Source organism: Enhydra lutris, unplaced genomic scaffold, assembly GCF_002288905.1.
Source record: "Enhydra lutris kenyoni isolate GAN:26980312 unplaced genomic scaffold, ASM228890v2 scaffoldscaffold21, whole genome shotgun sequence".
In the NCBI taxonomy this organism is placed as follows: Eukaryota; Metazoa; Chordata; class Mammalia; order Carnivora; family Mustelidae; genus Enhydra; species Enhydra lutris.
The window spans coordinates 72415937-72442905 of record NW_019154105.1 but is presented as its reverse complement, the minus strand read 5'-3'; the positions used below and the strand labels follow the sequence as shown (position 1 = coordinate 72442905).

The 26969-nt window shown below is 36.5% G+C and overlaps 1 protein-coding gene across 1 annotated transcript in view; it reads right to left on the bottom strand.

Moving 5' to 3' along the window:
* Window positions 1–1738: 1738 nt before the first annotated feature.
* Window positions 1739–26969, bottom strand: part of LOC111149216 (calmegin) — a 45005-nt gene continuing 19774 nt past the window's right edge. The window contains exons 8-14 of the mRNA XM_022506163.1: window positions 15317–15430; window positions 14991–15141; window positions 12962–13177; window positions 11785–11910; window positions 5328–5496; window positions 4185–4285; window positions 1739–2424 (exon numbers count right to left, since the gene is read on the bottom strand). Of these exons, the coding sequence (XP_022361871.1) occupies window positions 2344–2424; window positions 4185–4285; window positions 5328–5496; window positions 11785–11910; window positions 12962–13177; window positions 14991–15141; window positions 15317–15430 (958 nt within the window). The 3' untranslated portion in view covers window positions 1739–2343. The remainder of the gene's footprint in view (window positions 2425–4184; window positions 4286–5327; window positions 5497–11784; window positions 11911–12961; window positions 13178–14990; window positions 15142–15316; window positions 15431–26969) is intronic.

Here is a 26969-nt window from a genome sequence, read left to right as displayed (position 1 = left end):
AGTTATCTGAAATGAGCCATGTGATAGTTCATCCCCAAGTCCTGCTGAAGTCCAAACACAGTCACAATGCTATACTAAACCATTTCTGGATTACTGTTCTAAATTTCTAACATACAATAAATTCACGGCTAGTGGTTAATTGTAACACATAAGCAGTTGCATCCTGGTCTCCCTTGCAAATGTGGCCTGACTCTTCAAAAAGGCTACTAACCCTAGTAATAAGTGTCTTCCTAGAGAAATGGTGAATGGAAGTGAGGCTATCTGAAAAGATACTGAAGAAAAAGGAAGCTACATTAGCCTGGCCAAGTTGAAAAGCCTCTAAAAAGGCCAACTAAAATAAAGAAAAGCAAAATACACTTATTTTTCTCCTTTATTAGAGAAAAAACTAAAATATTAGTCATTTTAAACAAAGTCAGAAAAGGGTGGTAAAAGGAAGACTCTAGGCTTTATCACCTGCATGGATCTAGCACACATACTTATACAAAAGTTTAAGTTTTGGTTAAACCTATCAGCCATGATACATCCACGGCGGCTACCCCACAGGAAGGAGCAGTGAGCTGGACAAACAGGTTGCTTAGATTCTACCATGGCAAGCTCATGGAGTTTAACCAAACCCTCGATTTTAAATGAATCTGCAACCAAGAAAGTAAAAAAAGCTTTAATAAGTCTTTAGGAAAAAATGTTCACATACAAGACACTTGTCAGGCAAGAAGGTTTCCATAAAATCAAGGATTTCTCTCCTGAAGTAGCTTGCTTTCAGAAACATTCTCCTCTAGAATCAATCAGTATGTCTAGTTCATTGGGATGTCCCAATTATAAAGCAAGAAAGGGAGTCCTTGCAAGATGTGTCAAGTTCGGTTAGTATTAAATAAACACAAAATATGGTTAACGATTAAGATTTTCTTCCACCACCAGTTTATGAAAGTCAGTACACAGCAATGAGAATAAAGCACTTATTTTCAATTCACTCTCTGAGATAAGGAGCGAATAGTATTACTGGCTGTTTGGCTTAACTTTAGTAAAAAGAGAAGCAAAAGTCTCGTTTTCCCCATACGTGCGCTCTAACGATACCACTGGGGAGCGGGCCATGTGAGAAACTGAGTCAGACGGAGTTTGCCCGGGTTGGGGTATATAGGTACATGAAGAAATCCAAAAATATTACCCAACTAGTATAAAGTTCCCTCGATAGTATTAAGGTCGTTCTGTGGTCTCAAAGATTTGGATCCCCTTCCAAAGGGCCTATTACCCAAACATAAAAAGTTCTTAAAATATTTTAAAAGGAATGACACAGCTCTGCTCTAATGTAGTTCTGTGATTTCTGGTCACTACTATAAAAAAAGGAGCAGTATCTACTTTCCACCTTAGAGGCAGCTTTAAAACTTGAGACTTAAAATGGGTTTGAATTTGACAGGAAAAAAAGCAAGATAAAAATACAAAGCATGATGACTGATACCTACTTGCGATTAGAATCTCTTAATGACCAGAAAAAAAGAAAATAAATTAAAGCTCCTCCTTCAATAATTTACCCATTAAAGAAGGTGTAACTTAAAGAAAAAAAATGTTTAAATTTTATTTCCAAGAGCAATGTATGCATAAGCAATCTCCTGAGTTGGGTAAGCCATTCTAGCATAAAATAATTATAAAGGCTTAGAAAGCATCTGTAACCATTATATTTTGATGAACCTATTATCTTTGTATTCAAATGTAAAATATGCTGCACTATTAGCCAGTGATTCTCTGAATGACACTTAAGACATCTCTGTTTTGTTGACTTGTCAACAAAGCACCTCTTTAAAGGAATCTATAATTTAAGTGAACAACAGACCCTGACTCTAATTTGACACAACTAGGCAAATGGGGGCCGCGTACAACACTTTCAGTTGTGGATAGAATCAAACAACCATACAGAAACTTTATTGTGTTTAGCTCTGTACAACAGAACACGGACTCATTCTTATTAGAGAACTACCTGTTATATTGTCCTATAGCTGTTTAAGAGGAAATTCCAGTGACTGATTTTCCAATTTTGCTCTGTACAAACCAAAACTTTCTCCAACTTTTAAAACTCGGTAACTTCTAATGATATTAATCTCTTAAATCCGATAAGTAACGTGCCACTCTTTTTTATTCTAAATTCAAAGACCAGGTAACTTCAAAGGTTTTTTTTTTTTTGTTTTTTGTTTTTTGTTTTTTTCCCTGAAAAGAAAGACTAAAATAAATGTCCGGAAGAATAACATTGCTAGATATTAGAAACATGTGCAGAATGACTCAAGTTCGGCTCTGGCACACTGATGTTGGAATGCCAAATATCTCGCTCAGGAATTAAAAATACTTGGATATAGTTTATTCCTTTCGTACTCTTCTCTTGCGTACTGACTTCACTGGCCCGTCCCCAGATCCCGTGCTCTCATCCGCTTCTTTCATCTAGAAGAAAGAATGATGCAAATGCTTATTTTCACACAATGGGTAAACAGTCCATAACATACTTCTTAGTCTCTAAAATACATGTTCTAAAAAGTGCTACCTTATATGTGTTCTTTAATTCATGAAGCTGGTCAAGAATGTGTACATAAGTTAATGTGTTTTAATTTGTTCACCCTTTGTTATGATTACATTTTTAGAAAAACTCAGCTGATTCAGACACACCTCTGACAAGGAATACTGCTAACAACTCAATTATTTTATCATTTGGAATTTAATCTCAATGTCATAACTAATTAGAGGCTATATGATCTTTTCATTGTGTGGGATATTATGCACTAACTTCATCGCAGTAGTTTTACAAGAAATGAATTGCTGAGCTAGATTTACAGAGACATTTTCAGAACTTCTGACACGGTAGTTTAAGAAAATTAGGAGAAAGGGAAGGGAAACATCAAATTTATACTCTGGGTTTTTTTTTTTTCCTTATCCAATAAGCACTCATATGTAAATTAAACTTGTGTCACAAAATAAAATAATGAAGGCATTATATGGTATTATACAAAAGTTATAATTATTTTCAAGGTCACACTATACACAAGTTGGCTTATTTTAGCCCCCTGATATATAAGAAGACTAAAAGACAAAGAATTAAAATATCTTTAAAGGTACACAAAATGTTTTATGAAGCAAAATATAACTAGACATGAATCTGACTGAATGATTACAAGTACTGTTATTAAGAGAGAGACAGGTGAAATGATGACTGTTTAAAACTGTCCTGGAAGAAATTATCTTTCACCTGGCTTCCTGTAATATGTATATTCATACTAATGTGCCCCCAAAACCCCTTTAAGAACTCACAGGCAGTTAAGACCAGTAACTAAGTATATGTATCGAAAACAAACAATAACAATAAAACACATTTATGTGAGAGATTTCTTCAAAGAGACAAAACAGCAAGTTTACATCATCATATGCAGAGGCCAGGCAAAACAGTGATATTCCCCTTCCCGGCACTGAGTACTGAGGGCGCTAAGGACCGGGACTGCCTTGAGGTCATGCAGCTCCTAAGGGCCAGCAGGTAGAGAAAACAGGCCTTTGGTACATGTTGGGTAAAAAGAGAAAGCTCTGGTTCTGAATCATATCCTGGATGGTTTCTGATTCCAGAATAACTGACTAAAAAGAGGCACTGTAGAAAGTTCTGTTATATATCAGGATGCAGAAAGGGGTAGGCATATCAAGTTAATGGGAAAACCAGTTTATTAAAGATTTGAGAAAAAACACCCTATCAGGCAGATACTACTCAACTACCCAATGAATGAAATATTACAAAATGTGACAATAAATTATTCAGACCATGAAAATGTTTTTATAATGGGTCTAAAGAAAATTGTCTTGTAATAAAGAGAATTACCTTTTAAATATTCAAATGGTCTGTTTATTATGATTTTCAACAGACTAACGATAAAGACATAATTTTTTACAGATGCAGCTCTATTTTGTAAACCCCAGGCTTACTATATACTTTTTCTCATCAGGCATTAAGAGGATATAAATTATAGCATTTTCGTACCTTCTTTATGAATACATTTTAAAAACAATATGGAGGCTCTTATGAAAGCTTAGAGAAATATGGCCAAATTTTGTATAGTAGGACCTTGAAAAGATTCTCTGTAAACCAGACAGTTTCGTTAAGATAATTTTTATGGATAACAATTGTACATAAAATCTAGTTTATTTTCTGTTAAAGACTTGTTTACCTCATCCTCTGATCCAGACTTATTTGATTTATTACCCTCTTCTTGTCCTTCTATGATTTCAATTTCTTCTTCGCTCTTTTCTCCAGGTTCACCTTCCTCTTCTAGAATACAGATTTTTATTATAGGCAAAGACTTGAATTAGAATTTTGCTACTGAGAAGTATTAAATTCAAGGGGATTTATTTAAATTCTAATATTTAAAGGCAATTTCTATCATGAGAAAATTCTAAAAAATTAATTGCAAATATTATTTTACAACATTTTATAAATAAATCATATTTGAGGGAAGAGACAGGTTTAAGAAGTTCTTAAGCACTCAGTTTACATGTAATATAAAAGGCAAATATATATATGTATACATATGAACACATACATATGTAAATATACGTGTGTATTTTTTGGAGAGTATGATTTTTAAGTCAACTGTTTCATCAACTATTAAGTTAAAAACAGTGCTCAAGACATAAATTGTAAGGGGCTTGGTCTGGAGCCTGTCTTGAGACACCTGGCAAATAGCGACAGTTTTATTGCTACCTAGATGAGTGTAAGCAGATCTCAATGGAGACCCACCAAAAAGTCTTAGTTCTTCAGTTTGAGCATTCTTAGGAGTATAGCATAGGGTGCGAAGGGGGCATATGATTCAGCAGTCCTTTTGGGCCATTAAATTATTCATTCGACATGTTAAACTATCTGAGGAACAACAGCCACTAAAAGACTTGGTGTTAATTTTGTGGCCACCATTACCTGCCTTAAACCTATTTCTCTCCTACAAGGCTGTTCTCTCTGTGCCTCCCATCTCAGCTACATTCTTGGAGGCAAGAAAAGCCCCTTCAAACAGCTACAACACATGGGATGCATACTTGCTCTTAAATCTCTCTCTTCATAGAAAACAAGAACTGTAAGCAGGATGGCTGCTCAGGGTACAGCACCCAGGCAGGGGCCATTACTCCTCTCTGCCACAGTCGCAGGCTCACAGTGATTCAGATGGTAGATATTTGACAATAAGTGTAATAGCTAGTGTTTACCAGATAATCTTTTTACCAGATAATCTTTTTACGAATTTGGCTCAGGGTCCCCATTGTAACTCACTATCACTATCCTACCTTTGGCTACCTACCTACCTACCCACCTATCATAATCCTACCTTTCTCAGGAGTTTCAAGAGTTTCACCATCACTTTGCTTTTTTTCTTCTTCCAAGTCTACTGGTTTCTCCAAGGCAGCTTTCTTTTCCTTCACTTCTTGCTCTAGTGCTCCCTTTGTTTGTGGTTTACATATGTCAGTTTTTTTATACTCTGAATCTTCGTATTTTTTCTGTGGTAGTTTAATAAAAGCTATTTTTAGTAAAAGCAAAGTTCTATTTTTAAAAAAAATATTTTTTTTGGCAATAACTGATGCCAAACACATTGAATCAGCAGTAAGAACTCATAGGAAATTCAGCTTATCACTTTTAAGAATCACTCACTCAGACCTGTACACAGAGACCTGGCAGGCCAGATAAGACTGACATGATATATTCAGGGTGCTAAATGAGAAAAATATGCAGCTAAGAATACTTTATCCAGCTAGGATGTCTTTCAAAATAGGAGAAGAGATAAAAAGCTTCCAGGACAAACAAAAAGTAAAAGAATTTGTGATACCAAACCAGCCCTACAAGAAATACTTAAAGGGACCTTTTGAGTGGAGAGTGAGCCCAAAAGTAACATAAACCAGAAAGAAACAGAGACAATATACAGAAACAGTGACTTCACAGGTAATGCAATGGCACTAAATTCATATCTTTCAATAGTTATTCTGAATGTAAATGGGCTCAATGCCCCCATCAAAAGACAGAGGGTATCAGATTGGATTAAAAAAGCAAGATCCATCCATATGCTATCTGCAAGAGACTATTTTAGACTCAAAGACCCCTCCAGATTGAAAGTGAGGGGGTGGAAAACCAATTTTCATGCCAATGGACATCAAAAGAAGCTGGGGTGGCAATCCTTATAACAGATAAATTAGATTTTATTTTTTAAAAGATTTTATTTATTTGACAGAGAGAGAGAGAGAGAGAGAGAGAGAAAGCCCAAGCAGGAGAAGCAGCAGAGGGAGAGGGAGAAGCAGGCTCCCCACTAAGCAGGGAGCCCACTGTGGGGCTCATTCCCAGGACCCTGAGATCATGACCTGAGTGGAAGGCAAACACTTAACCAACTGAGCCACCCAGGCATCCCGACAAATTAGATTTTGAACTGAAGACTGTAATAAGAGATAAAGAAGGACACTATATCATAATCTTACACCGTACACAAAAATAAACTCAAAATGGATAAAAGACCTCAATGTGAGACAAGAATCCATCAGAATCCTAGAGGAGAACATAGGCAGTAATCTCTTCGATATCAGCCACAGCAACTTCTTTCAAGATATGTCTCCAAAGGCAATGGAAACAAAAGCGAAAATAAACTTTTGGGACTTCATCAAAATCAAAAGCTTCTGCACAGCAAAGGAAACAGTCAAGAAAACAAAGAGGCAACCCACGGAATGGGAGAAGATATTTGCAAATGACAGTACAGTCAAAAGGTTGATATCCAGGATCTATAAAGAACTCCTCAAACTCAACACACACAAAACAGACAATCATATCAATAAACGGGCAGAAGATATGAACAGACACTTCTCCAGTGAAGACATACAAATGGCTATCAGACACATGAAAAAATGTTCATCATCACTAGCCATCAGGGAGATTCAAATTAAAACCACATTGAGATACCACCTTACACCAGTTAGAATGGCCAAAATCAGCAAGACAGGAAACAACATGTGTTGGAGGGGATGTGGAGAAAGGGGAAGCCTCTTACACTGTTGGTGGGAATGCAAGTTGGTGCAGCCACTTTGGAGAACAGTGTGGAGATTCCTCAAGAAATTAAAAATAGAGTTTCCCTATGACCCTGCAATTGCACTACTGGGATTTACCCCAAAGATACAGATATAGTGAAAAGAAGGGCCATCAGTACCCCAATGTTTATAGCAGCAATGGCCACGGTCGCCAAACTGTGGAAAGAACCAAGATGCCCTTCAACGGACGAATGGATAAGGAGGATGTGATCCATATACACTATGGAGTATTATGCCTCCATCAGAAAGGATGAATACCCAACTTTGGTGGCAACATGGATGGGACTGGAAGAGATTATGCTGAGTGAAATAAGTCAAGCAGAGAGTCAATTATCATATGGTTTCACTTATTTGTGGAGCATAACAAATAGCATGGAGGACAAGGGGAGTTAGAGAGGAGAAGGGAGTTGGGGGAAATTCGAAGGGGAGGTGAACCATGAGAGACTATGGACTCTGAAAAACAATCTGAGGGTTTTGAAGGGGCAGGGGGTGGGAGGTTGGGGGAACCAGGTGGTGGGTATTGGAGAGGGCATGGATTGCATGGAGCACTGGGTGTGGTGCAAAAACAAGGAATACTGTTATGCTGAAAAAAAAATAAAATAAGTAAAAAAAAAAAATAAAGGGTATAGCCAACAAGAAGATCTAACAATTGTATATGTTTATGCACCTAACATGGGAGTAGCTAATTATATAAGCCAATTAATAACAAAATCAAAGAAACACATCAATAATAATACAATAACTGGAGCGGAATTTAACATCCCCCCTCACTGCAGTGGACAGATCATCTAAGCAGAAAATCAACAAGGAAACAAGGACTTTGAATTACACACTGTACCAGATGGACTTCACAGATATATTCAGAGCATTCCATCCTAAAGCAATACACATTCTTTTGACAGCACATGGAACATTCTCCAGACTAGATCACATACTGGGTCACAAATCAGGTCTCAACCAGTACCAAAAGACTGAGATTATTCCCTGCATATTATCAGACCACAATGCTTTGAGACTCAATCACAAGAGGAAATTTGGAAATAACTCAAATACATGGAGGCTAAAGAGCATCCTACTAAAGAATAAATGGGCCAACCAGGAAATTAAAAAAGGGTTTTAAAAAATTCATGGAAACAAATGAAAATGAAAACACAAATGTTTAAAACCTTTGGGATGCAGCAAAGGTGGCCGTAAGAGGGAAGTATAAAGCACTACAAGCCTTTCTCAAAAAACAAGAAAGGTCTCAAATACACAACCTTACCTTACACCTAAAGGAGCTGGAGGAAGAATAGCAAATAAAGCCAAAACCCAGAAGGAGAAGAAAATTAATAAAGATCAGAGAAGAAATCAATGGATTAGAAACCAAAAGAACTGTAGAAAGGATCAATGAAACTAGGAGCTGGTTCTTTGAAAGAATTAGTAAGATTGGGGCACCTGGGTGATTCAGTCTATTAAGCATCTGCCTTCAACTCTGGTCATGATCCCAGGGTCATGAGATTGAGCCTCAGGTTGGGCTTCCTGCTCAGCAGGGAGTCTGCTTCTCCCTCTGTCCCTCCACCCCACTCATGCTTTCTCTCTCACTCATTCTCTCTGTCTCAAATAAATTAAAGAAATAAATAAGATTTTTAAAATTAAACAAAAGATTGATAAGCCCCTGGCCAGACTTGCCAAAAAGAGAAAGGCCCCCAATAAATAAAATTATGAATGAAAGAGGAGAGATCACAAACAACACCAAAGAAATACAATTTTAAGAACATATTATGAGCAATTATATGCCAAAAAATAAGCAATCTGGAAGAAACTGATACATTCCCAGAGATGTATAAAGTACCAAAAAGGAAACAGGAAGAAACAGAAAACTTGAACAGGCCAATAACCGGCAAGAAATTAAAGTAGTAATCAAAAATCTCCCACCAAACAAGAGCTCAGAGCCAGATGGCTTTCATGAGGAATTCTACCAAACATTTAAGGAATTAATACCTATTCCTTCGAAGCCATTTCAAAAAATAAAAATAGAAGGAAAACTTCCAAACTCATTTTCTAAGGTCAGCATTACCTCGATCCCCAAAACAGACAAAGACCCCACCAAAAAGAAGAGCTACAGACAAATATCCCTGATGAACATGGATGCAAAAATTCTCACCAAAATACTAACCAATAGGATCCAACAGTACATTAAAAGGATTATTCGCCACTACCAAGTGGGATTTATTCATGGGCTGCCAAGGGTGGTTCAACATCCACAAATCAATAAATGTGATACATTGCATTAATGGAAGAAAGGACAAGAACGATATGAACCTCTCAATAGATGCATGAAAAGCATTTGACAAAGTACAGCATCCTTTCTTGATTAAAATTCTTTACAGTGTAGCGATAGAGGGAACACACCTCAATATCATAAAAGCCATATATGAAAAGCCCACAGTGAATATCATTCTCAGTGGGGGAAAAACTGAGAGCTTTTTCCCTAAGGTCAGAACATGGAAGGGATGTCCACTATCACCACTGCTATTCAACACAGTACTAGAAGTCCTAGCCTCCAGCAGTCAAACAACAAAAAGAAATAAAAGGCATCTGAATCAACAAAGAACTCAAACTCTCACCCTTCACAGATGACGTAATACTCTATGTGGAAAATCCAAAAGACCATACCCCCAAAATCGCTAGAACTCATATAGGAATTCAGCAAAGTGGCAGGATATAAAATCAATGCATAGAAATCAGTTACATTTCTACACACTAACAATGAGACAGAAGAAAGAGAAATTAAGGAGTAGATTCAATTTACAACTGCACCCAAAACCACAAGATACCTAGGAATAAACCTAACCAAAGATACAACAGATCTGTACTCAGAAAACTATAGAACACCCATGAAAGAAACTGAGGAAGACCCAAAGAAATGGAAAAATGTTCCATGCTCATGGATTGGAAGAACAAACATTGTGAAAATGTCTATGCCACCTAGAGCAATCTATACATTTAATGCAATTCCTGTCAAAAAACCATCAACTTTTTCACAGAGCTGGGACAAAGAATCCTAAAATTTGTATGGAATCACAAAAGACCCAGAATAGCCAAAGGAATGTTAGAAAAGAAAACCAGAGTTGGAAGCATTACAATTCCGGACTTCAAGTTCTATTACAAAGCTGTAATCAAGATAGTATGGTACTGGCACAATTATAGACACATAGATCAGTAGAACGGAATAGAGAACCCAGAAATGGACCCTCAACTCTATAGTCAATGAATATTGGACAAAACAAGAAAGAATATCCAATAGAATACAAGAGTCTCTTCAACAAATGGTGTTGGGAAACTTGGACAGCCACATGCAGAAGAATGAAATTGGGCCATTTCCTTACACCACATACAAAAATAGACTCAAAATGGATGAGACCAAAATGTGAGGCAGGAATCCATTAAAATCCTAGAGGAGAACACAAGTTCTGTGACCTCATCCACAGCAACTTCTTGCTAGGCACGTCTCCAGAGGCAAGAGAAACAAAGACAAAAATGAACTATTGGGGGACTTCATCAAGATAAAATCTTTGTCACAGAAAACGAAACAGTCGACAAAACCAAAAGACAACTGACAGAATGGGAGGAGATATTTCCAAATGACATATCACATAAAGGGCTAGTATCCAAAATCTATAAAGAATTTGTCAAACTCAACACCCAAAGAACAAATCATCCAATCAAGAAATGGGCAGAAGACATGAACAGACATTTCATCCAAGAAGACATCCAAATGACCAATAGACAAGAAAAAACGCCCAATATCACTCAGTATCTGGGAAATACAAATCCAAACCACAATGAGATACCACCTCACACCAGTCAGAATAGCTAAAATTAACAAGCCAGGAAGTGACAGATGTTGGTGAGGATGGGGAGAAAGGGGAACCTTTTACACTGTTGGTGGGAATGCAAGCTGGTGCAGCCACTTTGGAAAACAGTATGGAGGTTCCTCAAAAAGTTGAAAATAGAGCTACCCTGTGAGCCAGCAATTGCACTACTGGGCATTTACCCTATAGATACAAATATAGTGATCTGAAAGGGCACCTGTGCCCCATCATTTACAGCCCCAATGTCCAAAACAGCCAAACTATGGAAAGAGCCCATATATCCACCAACAGGTAAATGGATAAAGAAGATGTGGTATGCACACACACACACACACACACACACACACACACACACACACATATACATACATACACACACACACAAAATGGAATACTATTCAGTAATTGAAAAAAATGAAATCTTGCCATTTTCAGTGAAATGGATGGAACTAGAGGGTATTATGCTAAGCAAAATAAGTCAATCAGAGAAAGACAATTATCATATGTACAATTGAAAAAACAAGGCAGAGGATCATAGGGAAAGAGAGGAAAAAAATGAAACAAGACAAAACCAGAGAGGGAGACAAACTGTAAGAGATTCTTAATCATCAGAAACAAACTGAGGGTTGCTGGAGGGGTGGGAGGCAGAGGGATGGGGTAACTGCTGATGGACATTAAGAAGGGCACACGATGTAAAGGACACTGGGTGTTCTATAAGACTGAGGAGTCACTGACCTCTACCTCGGAAACTAATAATACATTATATGTTCATTAACTGATTTTAAATTAAAAAAAAGAATCATTGCTCAATAGAACACCTAAACACTGAGAGATTTATTTTAAGTTGAAGGAAATTCAATTTCTTTACCTTGACTTTTCTTGGCCAACAAAATGAAGCAATTAATACTATTGGAAGCCCTGCTGTCACAAAATAAACGAACCAAAGCCATGGGCGCTCTTCAGCAGCTGCCATTAACTGTTTAAATATACCAGGCTATAGAGGAAATAAGCATGAAAATGAAATTCAGATTTTATAAACATTAATTAGGAAATACCACCTACAAATCACCAACTTATTTTACATAGGTGTTGTATATTAAGGAGTGATGAACTTGTAGGCTAAAATATTCTATTTTCTCATCTTATACACTGCAGTTTAAACTCTACTAGCATCTATCAAGTAGTAATAGAAAATATATCAGCAAGAATTACGAAAACTTTATTTTTTTGGTAAGCTTAAGGATAGAACTACTCTTTATGGATATATTATCTCCTTGATTTATAAGTATACAATGCTCAATAATTCATTCTGGTTCTGTACTTTTAAAGAACTTATTAATAAGATCAACCTGGAAATTATGGTTTTCATTTTTTTATTAAGAAATTTCACACACAACCTTCAGTGAGGAAACTGTTTCTCTCATTAAAATAGAATCTAAAATCATTAAGTGTCTAAATTTAAAAAGTCTCAAAATGAAAATCCCTTTACCTACTCTTTTGGTGGCTTTTGCTAATGTCCAAAGAAATAAAATATAAGGTATTTTTCTTTACAGAAATTGATTTTAAAAATACACTCTCCAAGATGCATTGTGTCAAAATATTTAGCTTAATATTTCTAAACAGTGTTAAGATTTGAGTAAAAAAATACTGGAACACAATTTAATAATAATAAGTTTTAAAATCCTCTGTACTCCTCTAAACGAAAAATTTTTTAAATGAATAAAGAATAATATTTATATCACTGTAACCACGTAGGCCGTGAATTGACAAGGTGATCAGGATATTAAGTAGTCTCCTTATAAACAGCAAGTAGGTAATTAAATCCCATTATGCTATCATAATTTAATGAAGACATACGAATATACATAGTCCATGATACAGTTCATGATGAAGTCGTGTCATAATATAGCAAGGCTAAATATTTTATCAGCAAATTTATTTAAGTACATTTAGTAATTATTGCATATACTTTACCTTTTAAGGGCCATTTTTATAACCTATAACCAGGACGAAGTCCTATGACTACTCTATGGTAAATACTGTACCTCGTTAGCATTTGCTACCATTATCTTCACTCCCCAACCATCTGCAGCCCAGCGATCTGCTATTTCCTTTTCCGAACAGATAATAAAATTATCAAAGTAGATATCAGAAGTCATAGACCAAAGCTCTAAACCAAGAGCGCGGAAAGAAGTCAGAAGAAATGGATGATCATCTTCAAAATAATCTGGATTAGGAATTTTTCGAGGACTCCAGATTCCCTGGAAAAAAATAATAAAGAAAAAATAATTTAAAGACATTTTCAAATAAAATAATTTCATTATAAATGCTATTGAAGAAGTCACTGTTGTTGATGGGGCTCCTGGGTGGCTCAGTTAAGTGTCCAACTCTTGATTTTGGCTCGGATCATGATCTCAGAGTCGTGAGATGAGCCCCATGTTGGGCTCCATGCTGTGCATGGAGCCTCCTTGGCACTCTCTCTCCCTTTCCCTCTGGCCCTTCTGTCTCGCCCTCACTCTTTCAATAAACAAACAAATAAATAAAATAGAAGTCATTGCTGTTGAATGAAATCAGCAGTACTAATTGGAGAAAAAAGAAAACGTTAACAGATACTAACTCATTAGCAAGTCGTTGGAAATAAGAACTTGGTTCTTCTCATTCTATACACAATGTTCTCTATGAATAAACCGCAAAAACAGGCAAAGGGAAAATCCAACACACACACAAACTTGAGTAATTAAATTTCACAAGTAAGCGATACTATTTTAGACAAGTTTTTTTTATACTCAGTAAAGTTATTCAAAGCAAGAAGTCATCAAAATTACACAAATCAGAGAGATCACTGTATGGTAAATATGAAGCCACTTGCTTTGTTTTTAAAAAAATTTTTATAAAGTACTTTTTAAAAAGATTTTATTTATTTATTTGAGAGAGAGAGAGAGAGAACACACACAAGTACCAGGGAGGGGCAAAGGGAGAAGGAGAAACAGACCCTTCACTGAACAGGGAGCCTGATGCAGGGCTCAATCTCAGGACCCTGAGATCATGACCTGAACTACAGGCAGATGGGAAGCCACTCCTTTTAATATATACTCATGAGGGGCATCAATTATCAGTCATGGTTGAATCTCAGAAAAAAATTCAATGTAAAAGTTCCTGATTGACTGATTAAACTCAACCAAATAAAAAAATTCGACAATATGATTACTCACTCACTCCTCCATCATATATGTCTATTCTGTACCAGGCACTATGCCAGATGCTAGGGACCGAGTGATGATCAACAGAGACATAGTTCCTCGATTAAATTTAAAGTAATGAGGGAGACAGACATTCAACAAAGAAGTTACCAAAGTACTGAGTCTATGATAAATGCTAAGAAGAAAAAGCTACAGTAAACAAATGGAATATGTAACTGCATCCCTATAATAAATATTAGAAAATGTTAAAGAATAATTAGATAAAGCTAGAGGGTTAAATGGTAACATAGAGATTTCTACCCCAAAATCTAGGTATACTCAAAAGATACCTAATTCATATTTTAAAAAATCCAAAGTTTAATAAAACCAGAAAATAAGGAGCACATTAATTAAACACAGGCATCAATTACTAAAATGTACAATGTGAGGTGTCCTGCACAGAACTCATTTCTTATATTTCATTCTAAAATAGAACTTGATTTCAGAGTAATCATCAACTACTAGGGAAAAATACAGTATGTAGTGATTGATCTTTAGTGCTTAATATTATCCCCCCAGAAAATTACATAAAGAATATTTTACTATTTTTTTTTTTTAAGTAAGCTCTATGCTCAATGCAGGGCTTGCGCTTAGAATGCAGACATCAAAAGTCACATACTTTATGGACCAAGCCAGCCAAGTGCCCCAAGAATACTTTACTTTTTAAATATAAATTAGTTGGAGTCTATTTTCTTTGACTTCTTAAGATAGTTAATACATACTATCACAAATCAAATTTCTAAAAGTTAATATAACGTTATCAGTAACTAGATATATAATGGAAGTATCACAGCATTTTAAACTGTACTGTGGAATTGGAACAAGTGGTTTTTACCTGGTAGTTAGGATTATCTATCATCGGCGGTCTCCACACTCCTTTGTACTTGGGGTTATCTATCAGCGGAGGTGTCCATTCACCACACCCAATTCGACATGCTGGATTAGAAATACGAGGTGCCTCCCAGTCTCCATCCATGTCTTCATTCCTTAGGAAATCAGAAAAAAATTCAGCATAAAAGTTCCACAGATGAAAATGTGTATCTACACATTTACAGTGACCTCAAGTACAGCGACCTCGAGTCTCTGTCAGTCATATGAACTAGTAACAAAAAGCAAATAAGTAATGTATGAAATTAACATGTGAAGATGAAGAATGTTTACCAGTCATCCGGTTTTTCAGCATTAGGATCTGGAATAAATTTTGGTTCATCATCAAGCCAGCCATCAGGTTTAACAACACTTAAATCTTCTATTTGGGCAGGTTCACTTTCATCCCTGCAAAGACAGTATTTTGTGCCAAGTATTAATTATTCAAAAAGTTTAAAAATGCATATGTTACAAAATTCATAAGACACCAAAAGTCATTTCCTACCCTCTGTCTTTGGGCCTACTACCACCTCCATCTCTCATCTACCAAAATCTTCTGCTAACTTGTCACTTTCTTGTATATATTCCCTGGTGCGCTCCATGCATACACACACATTTGTATACATTCTTTTTTTTTTTTTTAACACAAATGATAGCATTCTATACAGAGTATGTTCAACAGTGCTTTTGTTCACTTTAAGACTCATTCATTCATCAATAAACAGATACTGGAAGCCTACTATATGCCGAGACAGCTCTACAGGCTATTTCATGTATAATTCTTAACAGTTGTAGTACAGTTTTCTAATTTGTGGATAAACCATAATTTATTTAACTCAACTACTGTTGAGGGACATTTAGTGTTTCCAAAAATGTACTATTACAAATAATGCTATAATGAATATCCTGGAATATATTAGGAATTAATACAAAATTAGCTCTCTGTCAGCTATATAAATTGAAAATATTTTTTCCAGTTTCTCATGTATTTTTTGATATAGTTGTGATAGGTAGTTTTTTTCCTGCCTTATTCAAATAGTTTTATTTTCATATAGTTGAAATTTACTGATATTTCTTTTATGATTCTCAATTTTATGTCATGTTTGAAAATGTCTTCGTTACTTCAATATTATTTTTTGTCTCCATATTTAATTCTAGTAATTTTGTATTTTCATTTAAAAATAACACTTAGAAAACAAATTCTAGAGTATATAATTATAGTAAGTACTGAATAGAACTACTAATTTTAATTTTCATCTTTATAGAAGAGTTGAAATTTTAAACAAGAGGTTACATTATGATTTTTCAAACAAACCAAAGTAACAAAATAAACTCAAATAATCAACTATCTATATGTAAAGACTTGTACTTGCCTGACATCAATGTTACCCAGTCTGTCTGAGCTCAGAGTAACTAGAGTTTAAAATTTAAGGGAGTATTTCTTTTAGCAGTTTATAAAACAAATTCTAATATGTATTACCAATCAGAAGAGGTTATTATAAGCAGTTTCTCTCATTTAAAGGCAAACTTACTTCTCAGCCTTACTTTTCATGGATAGACAAACATGAAACAACATAAGAAAATCCACAAGGAGAGATGTTGTCCTGCCCTTTGTAAGTATGAATTCATGAAAGTTATATATATATATATATATTTTTTAAAGATTTTATTTATTTTTTATTTATTTGGCAGACAGAGATCATAAGTAGGCAGAGAGGCAGGCAGAGAGAGAGAGAGAGGAGGAAGCAGGCTCCCCGCTAAGCAGAGAGCCCGATGTGGGGCTCGATCCCAAGACCCTGAGATCATGACCTCACCTGAAGGCAGAGGCTTTAACCCACTGAGCCACCCAGGCGCCCCCATGAAAGTTATATATTAATAAATGACAATTTTTTAAAAACCATACTGGTCTTCCTACCTTGTAAAAGCTGCTTCCCTATCATACTATTTGCTTGAAAGCAAAGACATTTTTATTACTAATCAGTATCTCTCTTTATCTATAAGAGAGTTAACAAGTAAATACTTTTGGTTGTCCAGTAATACCTACTCTATTTCTGAGTAGGTAGTAACCCCAACTTTTACAAACAAACAAGAACTTGAAGAAATAGGAGTAGACATTTTCCAAAATGAAGCAGAAAGAAAAAAAATTGGTTTAAGAAATGAATTGATCCTCAGCGACCTGTGAAACAATATAAAGCAGTCTAACATACATTTACATGGTGTCCCAAGAAAAGAGATGGGAAGGCACATATATTCAAAGAAATAATGGCCAAATATTACCCAAATTCGATACAAACTATACAGCCATATCCCCAAAAGTCAAAAGCAAGGCAAACACACACACACCCCCAAGGCACAGCAAAACCAAACTGCTGAAAATAGTAACAAAGAATCTTAAAAACAAACAGGAAAAAATTACATATTAGGTAAAGAAGTAAAAGGATGAGAACAGAAACAATACAAGCCTCAAGACAACTCAAGAAATGATTGTTTTAAAATAATCATAAACCTATAATTCATAGGGAAAACATCCTTCAAAAATTAAGGTAAAGTAAATTTTCAGGGCGCCTGGGTGGTTCAATGGGTTAAGAATCTGCCTTCAGCTCAGGTCATGATCTCAGGGTCCTGGGATGGAGGCCCGCATCGAGCTCTCTGCTCAGCAGGGAGCCTGCTTCCCCCTCTCTCTCTTGCCTGCTGCTCTGCCTACTTGTGATCTCTCTCTCTCTGTCAAGTAAATAAATAAAATCTTTTAAAAAATAAATTTTCAGATAATTACAAGTTAAGAGGATTCTATGACAGCAGACATGTACCACAATATGTTAAGAGAAGTTTATCAGAAGAAGGAAAATAGGGGCACCTGGGTAGCTCAGTTGTTAAGCGTCTGCCTTCAGTGTGGGTCATGATCCCAGGGTCCTGGGATCAAGCCCCACATTGAGCCCCACATCGGGCTCCCTGCTCAGCAGGGAAGCTGCATGTCCCTTTCCTTCTGCCTGCCACTCCCCTTGATTATGCTCTCCCTTCTCTCTCTCTCTCTTTCTCTGTGTGTAAAATAAGTAAATAAAATCTTTAAACAAAAAAGGGAAAATAATAACAGATGAAAATCTTTAACTACACAAAAAAAGAGTGTCAGAAAAGTTAACTAAATAATAGAACTTTCTCCTAATAACTGTCAGATTAAAAGATGCTGACTGAAGAATAAATATGTGTGACCTTCATAGTATAGATAGAGGAATTAAATGTATGATAATAGCACAAAGGATGGAAGGAGGAAAATATAAGACCCTTTAAGATTAAAGTAGACATAAAGTAGTAAAATGAGAGTAGACTGAAATAAGTTAAGAGATGCATATTGTAAACCCTAGAGCAATACTAAAACAATAAACCACAAAGGAAAAGGTAATATGTCAATAGGAAAGAAAAAATAAAAGACTAAAATAAAACAAGGGAACAAAAACTCCTGAAAGCAAACCCTGGCCCCTGATAAGGGCGGGGCAATTCCACCTCCGGCAAAGACACTTGAGAATCACTACAACAGGCCCCTCCCCCAGAAGATCAACAAGAAACCCAGCCAAGACCAACTTCACTCACCAAGGAGAACAGCAGAATTCTAGAGGAGGAGAAAGCAAATCTTATCTGGACAAAATGACAAGGCGGAAAAACTCACCACAAAAAAAAGAACAAGAGGCAGTACCAAAGGCTGGGGACCTAATCAATATGGACATTGGTAATATGACAGATCTAGAGTTCAGAATGACGATTCTCAAGGTTCTAGCCGGACTCAAAAAAGGTATGGAAGATATTAGAGAAATGCTCTCCGGAGAGATAAAAACCCTTTCTGGAGAAATAAAAGAACTAAAATCTAACCAAGTTGAAATCAAAAAAGCTGTTAATGAGGTGCAATAAAAAATGGAGGCTCTTACTGCCAGGATAAATGAGGCAGAAGAAAGAATTAGTGACATAGAAGACCAAATGACAGAGAATAAAGAAGCTGAGCAAAAGAGAGACAAACAAATACTGGACCACGAGGAGAGAATTTGAGACATAAGTGACACCATAAGATGACACAACATTAGAATAATTGGGATTCCAGAAGAAGAAGAAAGAGAGAGGGGAGCAGAAGGTATATTGGAGAGAATTATTGTATAGAATTTCCCCAGTATGGCAAAGGGAACAAATATCAAAATCCAGGAGATGCAAAGAACACCCCTGAAAATCAATAAAAATAGGTCCACACCCCGTCACCTGAGAGTAAAATTTACAAGTCTTAGCGACAAAGAGAAAATCCTGAAAGAAGCCCAGGAAAAGAAGTCTGTAACGTACAATGGTAAAAACATTAGATTGGCAGTGGACTTATCCACAGAGACCTGGCAGGCCAGAAAGAGCTGGCATGATATATTCAGAGTACTAAACGAGAAAAACATGCAGCCAAGAATACTATATCCAGCTAGGCTATCATTGAAAATAGAAGGAGAGATCAAAAGCTTCCAGGACAAACAAAAACTGGAAGAATTTGCAAACACCAAACCAGCTCTGCAGGAAATATTGAAAGGGGTCCTCTAAGCAAAGAGAGACCCTAAAAATAGTAGATCAGAAAGAAACAGAGATAATATACAGTAACAGTCACCTTACAGGCAATACAATGGCACTAAATTCATATCTCTCGATAGTTACCCTGAATGTTAATGGGCTAAATGCCCCAATCAAAAGACAAAGGGTATCAGAATGGATAAAAAAACAAAACCCATCAATATGCTGCCTACAAGAAACTCATTATAGACCTGAAGACACCTCCAGATTTAAAGTGAGAGGGTGGAAAACAATGTACCATGCTAATGGACATCAGAAGAAAGCTGGGGTGTCAATCCTTATATTAGATCAATTAGATTTTAAGCCAAAGACTATAATAAGAGATGAGGAAGGACACTATATCATACTCAAAGGGTCTGTCCAACAAGAAGACCTAACAATTTTAAATATCTATGCCCCTAACATGGGAGCAGCCAACTTTATAAACCAATTAATAACAAAATCAAAGAAATACATTGACAATAATACAATAATAGTAGGGAACTTTAACACTCCCCCCACTGAAATGGACAGATCATCAAAGCAAAAGGTCAACAAGGAAATAAAGGCCTTAAATGACACACTAGAACAGATGGACATCACAGATATATTCAGAACATTCCACCCCAAAACAACACAGAATACACATTCTTCTCTAGTGCACATGGACATTCTCCAGAATAGACCACATCCTGGGTCATAAATCAGGTCTCAACCGGTATCAAAAGATTGGGATCATTCCCTGCATATTTTCAGACCACAATGCCCTGAAGCTAGAACTCAATCACAAGAGGAAATTTGGAAAGAACCCAAATACGTGGAGACTAAACAGTCTCCTTCTAAAAAATGAATGGGTCAACCAGGAAATTAAAGAAGAATTGAAAAAATTCATGGAAACAAATGATAATGAAAACACAATGGTTCAAAATCTTGGGACACAAAAAAGGCAGCCCTCAGAGGAAAATATATAGTGGTACAAGCCTTTCTCAAGAAACAAGAACGGTCTCAAATACACAACCTAACCCTACACCTAAAGGAGCTGGAGAAAGAACAACAAAGAAAGCCTAAACCCAGCAGGAGAAGAGAAATCATAAAGATCAGAGCAGAAATCAATGAAATAGAAACCAAAAAAACAATAGAACAAATAAACGAAACTAGGAGCTGGTTCTTTGAAAGAATTAATAAGATTGACAAACCTCTGGCCAGACTTATCAAAAAGAAAAGATAAAGGACCCAAATAAATAAAATCATGAAAGAAAGAGGAGCGATCACAACCAACACCAAAGAAATACAAACAATTACAAGAACATACTATGAGCAACTCTATGCCAACAAATTTGACAATCTGGAAGAAATGGATACATTTCTAGAGACATATAAACTACCACAACTGAATCAGGAAGAAATAGAAAACCTGAACAGACCCATAACCAGTAAGGAGATAGAAACAGTCATCAAAAATCTCCAAACAAACAAAAGTCAGGGCCAGATGGCTTCCCAGGGGAATTCTACCAAACATTTAAAGAAGAATTAATTCCTATTCTCCTGAAACTGTTCCAAAAAATAGAAATGGAAGGAAAACTTCCAAGCTCATTTTATGAGGCCAGTATCACCTTGATCCCAAAACCAGACAAGGATCCCATCAAAAAAGAGAATTACAGACCAATATCCTTGATGAACACAAATGCGAAAATTCTCACCAAAATACTGGCCAATAGGATCCAACAGTACATTAAAAGGATTATTCACCACTACCAAGTGGGATTTATTCCAGGGCTGCAAGGTTGGTTCAACATCCGCAAATCAATCAATGTGATACAACACATTAATAAAAGAGAGAACAAGAACCATATGATACTCTCAGTAGATGCTGAAAAAGCATTTGACAAAGTGCAGCATCCCTTCCTGATTAAAACTCTTCAAAGTGTAGGGATAGAGGGCACATACCTCAATATTATCAAAGCCATCTATGAAAAACCCACTGCAAATATCATTCTCAATGGAGAAAAACTGAAAGCTTTTCCGCTAAGGTCAGGAACATGGCAGGGATGTCCGTTATCACCACTGCTATTCAACATAGTACTAGAAGTCTTAGCCTCAGCAATCAGACAACAAAAAGAAATTGAAGGCATCCAAATCGGCAAAGAAGTCAAACTATCACTCTTTGCAGATGATATGATACTATATGTGGAAAACCCAAAAGGCTCCACTCCAAAACTGCTAGAACTTGTACAGGAATTCAGTAAAGTGTCAGGATATAAAGTCGATGCACAGAAATCAGTTGCATTTCTTTACGCTAATAACAAGACAGAAGAAAGAGAAATTAAGGAGTCAATTCCATTTACAATTGCACCCAAAACCATAAGATACCTAGGAATAAACCTAACCAAAGAGACTAAGAATCTATACACAGAAAACTATAAAGTACTCATGAAAGAAATTGAGGAAGACACAAAGAAATGGAAAAATGTTCCATGCTCCTGGATTGGAAGAATAAATATTGTGAAAATGTCTACTCTACCTAAAGCAATCTACACATTTAATGCAATCCCTATCAAAATCCCATCCATTTTTTTCAAAGAAATAGAACAAATAATCCTAAAATTTATATGGAACCAGAAAAGACCTCAAATAGCCAAAGGAATATTGAAAAAGAAAGCCAAAGTTGGTGGCATCACAATTCCAGACTTCAAGCTCTATTACAATGCTGTCATCATCAAGACAGTATGGTACTGGCACAAAAACAGACACATAGATCAATGGAACAGAATCGAGAGCCCAGAAATAGACTCTCAACTCTATGGTCAACTAATCTTCAACAAAGCAGGAAGCAATGTCCAATGGAAAAAAGACAGCCTCTTCCACAAATGGTGTTGGGAAAATTGGACAGCCATATGCAGAAAAATGAAATTGGACTATTTCCTTACACCACACACGAAAATAGACTCAAAATGGATGAAGGACCTCAATGTGAGAAAGGAATCCATCAAAATCCTTGAGAAGAACACAGGCAGCAACTTCTTTGACCTCAACCGCAGCAACTTCTTCCTAGGAACATCGCCAAAGGCAATAGAAGCAAGGGCAAAAATGAACTATTGGGATTTCATCAAGATAAAATCGTTGACACAGCAAAGGAAACAGTTGACAAAACCAAAAGACAACTGACAGAATGGGAGAAGATATTTGCAAACGACATATCAGATAAAGGGCTAGTATCCAAAATCTATAAAGGGCTTAGTAAACTCAACACCCAAAGAACAAATAATCCAATCAAGAAATGGGCAGAGGACATGAACAGATATTTCTGCAAAGAAGACATCCAGAGGGCACATGAAAAAATGCTCCACATCACTCGGCATCAGGGAAATACAAATCAAAACCACAATGAGATACCACCTCACACCAGTCAGAATGGCTAAAATTAACAAGTCAAGAAATGACAGATGCAGGCGAGGATGCGGAGAGAGGGGAACCCTCCTACACTGTTGGTGGGAATGCAAGCTCGTGCAACCACTCTGGAAAACAGCATGGAGGTTCCTCAAAAAACTGAAAATAGAGCTACCCTATGACCCAGTGATTGCACTACTGGGTATATATCCTAAAGATACAAACATAGTGCTCCAAAGGGGCACATGCACCTGAATGTTTATAGCAGCAATGTCCACAATAGCCAAACTATGGAAAGAACCTAGATGTCCATCAACAGATGAATGGATAAAGATGTGGTATAGATATACAATGAAATACTATGCAGCCATCAAAAGAAATGAAATCTTGCCATTTGCGACGACGTGGATGGAACTAGAGCGTATTATGCTTAGCGAAATAAGTCAATCAGAGAAAGACAACTATCATATGATCTCTCTGATATGAGGAAGTGGAGATGCAATGTGTGGGGTTTGGGGGGTAGGAAAAGAAAAAATGAAACAAGATGGGATCGGGAGGGAGACAAACCATAAAAGACTCAATCTCAAAAAACAGACTGAGGGTTGCTGGGTGGAGGGGGGACAGGAGAGGGTGGTGGGGATATGGACATTGGGGAGGGTATGTGCTATGATTTGTGCTGTGAAATGTGTAAACCTGGCAATTCACAGACCTGTACCCCTGGGGATAAAAATACATTATATGTTTATTTAAAAATTTAAAAATTAAAAAAATAAAATAAAACAAAATAACTCAATCTAAAAGAATTCAGGAAAAATATTTTCTTTCTTTTTTTTTTTTAAAGGAAAAATATTTTCTAAAGTACAGAATATATGGGACAAACAGAAAACAAGTAGGAAGAAAACAAGTACAATTTATCCAACCATAATAATAATTACATTAAATGTAGATGGTTTAAAACACTCCACTTAAAGACGACCACATACAGGTTGCCTATAAGAAAATCAATTTTAAAAATAAAGGCATATATAGGTGACAGGTAAATAATGGAAAATAATATTCAATGGAAACATGATTTAAAAGAAAGCAGGACTGTTGACTCAGTATGAGACTAAAGCAGATGTTAAGACAGAGTATTACAAGAGTTTATAAAGAAGGATATTATTCATTCCCCAAATTTCCTTCAAGAAACATATTGATCATGTAACCAGCAGCAGTAAATGTTCTTTCACCAAATTAAAAACAAAACAAAACAAACAAAAAACAACAAAAAAGAAGGACATTATTCTATAATAATAAAGCAGTTAGTTCCTCAAGAGGTCATGAAATACTGCAAATAGATGTAGTAACAGATCTTCAAAATACATGAAGCAAAAATTAACAGAACTCAAAGGAGATACGGACAATTCCATCATCGTAGTTAGAGATTTTAATATTCTTCTCTCAGTGAGAGAACAGACTGAAAACCAATAAATATATAGACGCATTCAACCACACTGATGTAATTGACATTTGTAAATTTTCTGACAATAGCATTAAAAGTTGGGAGTCAAAATGAAAATTATATCTGGGAAATCCCAAATAATTGCCACCAAAGCAACACATTTAAAAACACATGGATCAAAGAAAAAAATCACTAATGAAATTAGAACACAACATGAACTGAATGTTCTTGTAAGTAACATATATTTGTGAAACATAGTCAAAGCAGTGTTTAGAGAAAATGTACAGCTACTTCTACCAGGAGAGATTTTCTAACTTAATAAGGCCAAAAAAAAAAAAAAAAGCAATAATTTGGTTCAAGGTAAGAAGAAGTAACAAAATCTTAAAAAGGTCAATAGAGGGGAAAAACTAAAACAAAAGCCAGTTCTTCTGAAAGATCAATAAAATTAATAAACTTCAGGGTGTCTGGGTTGCTCAGTGGGTTAAGGAGCTGCCTTCAGCTCAGATCATGATCCCCGGGTCCTAGGATAGAGCCCCGCATCCAGGGTCCCTGCTCAGCGGGGTGTCTGCTTCTCATTCACCCTCTGCTGGTCCTCCTGGTGCTCTCTCACTTGCTCTCCCACTCTCTCAAAGAAATAAATAAAATCTTAAAAAAATTTTTTTAATTGATAAACCTCTAGTTAGATATATTAAGAAAAAAAGCAAATTACCATGTTAGAAATGAAAGAGGGTTCATCAGTACAGATCATTACAGACATGATGACAAGAGGTGTTAAAACAATTAGACATCCATATTTTTAAAAAGTAATCTTGTTTTAGATCTCACACTACATACAGTTAACTTAGAACAGAGTTTTAGTGACTTGTCTAGAAAAAAGTGCAAATCTTTGTGGCATTCATTTGGGCAAAGATTCCTTAGGTAAGACACTAAAGTCATGAATCATCAAAGACAAATATTGACAAACTGAACTTCATGAAAATTTAAAACTCTGTTCTCTATTAAGAAAATTAGGACCATCCTCAGAGTGAGAGGAAATATCTGCATCATGCGTATCTATATTAATTGACTATTGCTGTATAAACACAAAATTTGGGGGCTTAAAATAATGTTTATTACTGTGGTTTCTGAATCTGGGCACCCCTTCCTGCGTCCTCTGCTTAGGGTCTCTGGCAGGCTGGAATCAAGGAATGTTCCAGGACTGCAGTCATCTCGGACTGAGGCAGGCAGCTTCTGAAATAGGTTCCGATAAGCCCTGCCTCCCGGTACTCATGCCCACATGTGCTCCCCTCTCCTTGAGTGTAGGTTGGACCTAAGAACATGCTACTAATGAACAGAAATTACTGATGTGATGTTACTTCCAAGACTGAGTTATAAAAGGCCACCTAATAGTTTCCTGAGGTCCGTAACTACAAACTACAAAGTACCACAAGCTACAGCCTTAAAATGACAGAACTCCGAAGACCAGAAGTCAAAGTTCTGAGAGGGCTCAAGGCTCTGGGGGAGGATCCTTCTTTGCTTCTCCTTAGCTTCTAGTGATGCTGGCAATACTTGCCGTCCGCTGGCTCGGAGATGCATCACTTCAATTTCTGCCTTAGTTGTCACAGGGTGTTCTCCTTGTGCATATCTGTCCAATTGTCCCTCTTCTTCTAAGAACACCAGTCACATTGGATGTAGGTCCCATCCTAATTCAGTATGATCTCATCTTAATTATATCAGCAAAGATCCTAATTCCAAACAAACTCATAATCATAGGTTCTGAGTAGATATGGGTTTCTGGAGGACACTGTTAACCCAGTATGAACTGTGACTTCCATCTTCTCCACCCTCTCTCTTCCCTCACTTTTGCTTCCTTGAAGGGAGCTACTATATTGTGAGCTACACTATGGAGAGGCCTCGACTACAAGAAACCAAGGGAGGACACTTTGGCCAACATCCAGCAAGGAACTGAGTTTCTCTCTGTGGAGAGGTCTAGATTGCAAGGAACCAAGGGAGAACGACTCTGGTTAACATCCAGCAAGGAATTGAGGCTCTCAATCCAACGATGACAAGTCAGCCCCTCAACAAACAGAACGCTGCCAAAACACACTTGGTGGGGTTGAAACTGGATCCACTCCCAGTTAAGCCTTTTAGATGACCACAGTTTCAGCTGACATCTTAACTGTAGCCTGTGAGAAACCCAGAGCCAGAAGACCCAGCTAAGCTGTTCTCAGATTCCCGAATCACAGAAACTGTGAGATAATGCCTCAAGCTGCTAGGTTTTGGGATAATTTGTTACAGAGCAAAATGTAACTAGTACAATACCTGTATCCAGAATATAAAGAACTTCCATAACTCAATATAAAAAATGACCCAATTAAGACAAAAAAATTGAAAAGATACTGGATCAAAGAAATGATATGAATGGCAAGTGAGTGAAAAGTGGCTCAACATGATTAGTTATCAGGAAAATGCAAACTAAAACTACATTAGATATCACTACAAACCTTTTAAAATAGCCAAAGAAAAACAATAATAAACAGATCAAAAGATCAAAAGGTACAAACTTCTAGCTATAAA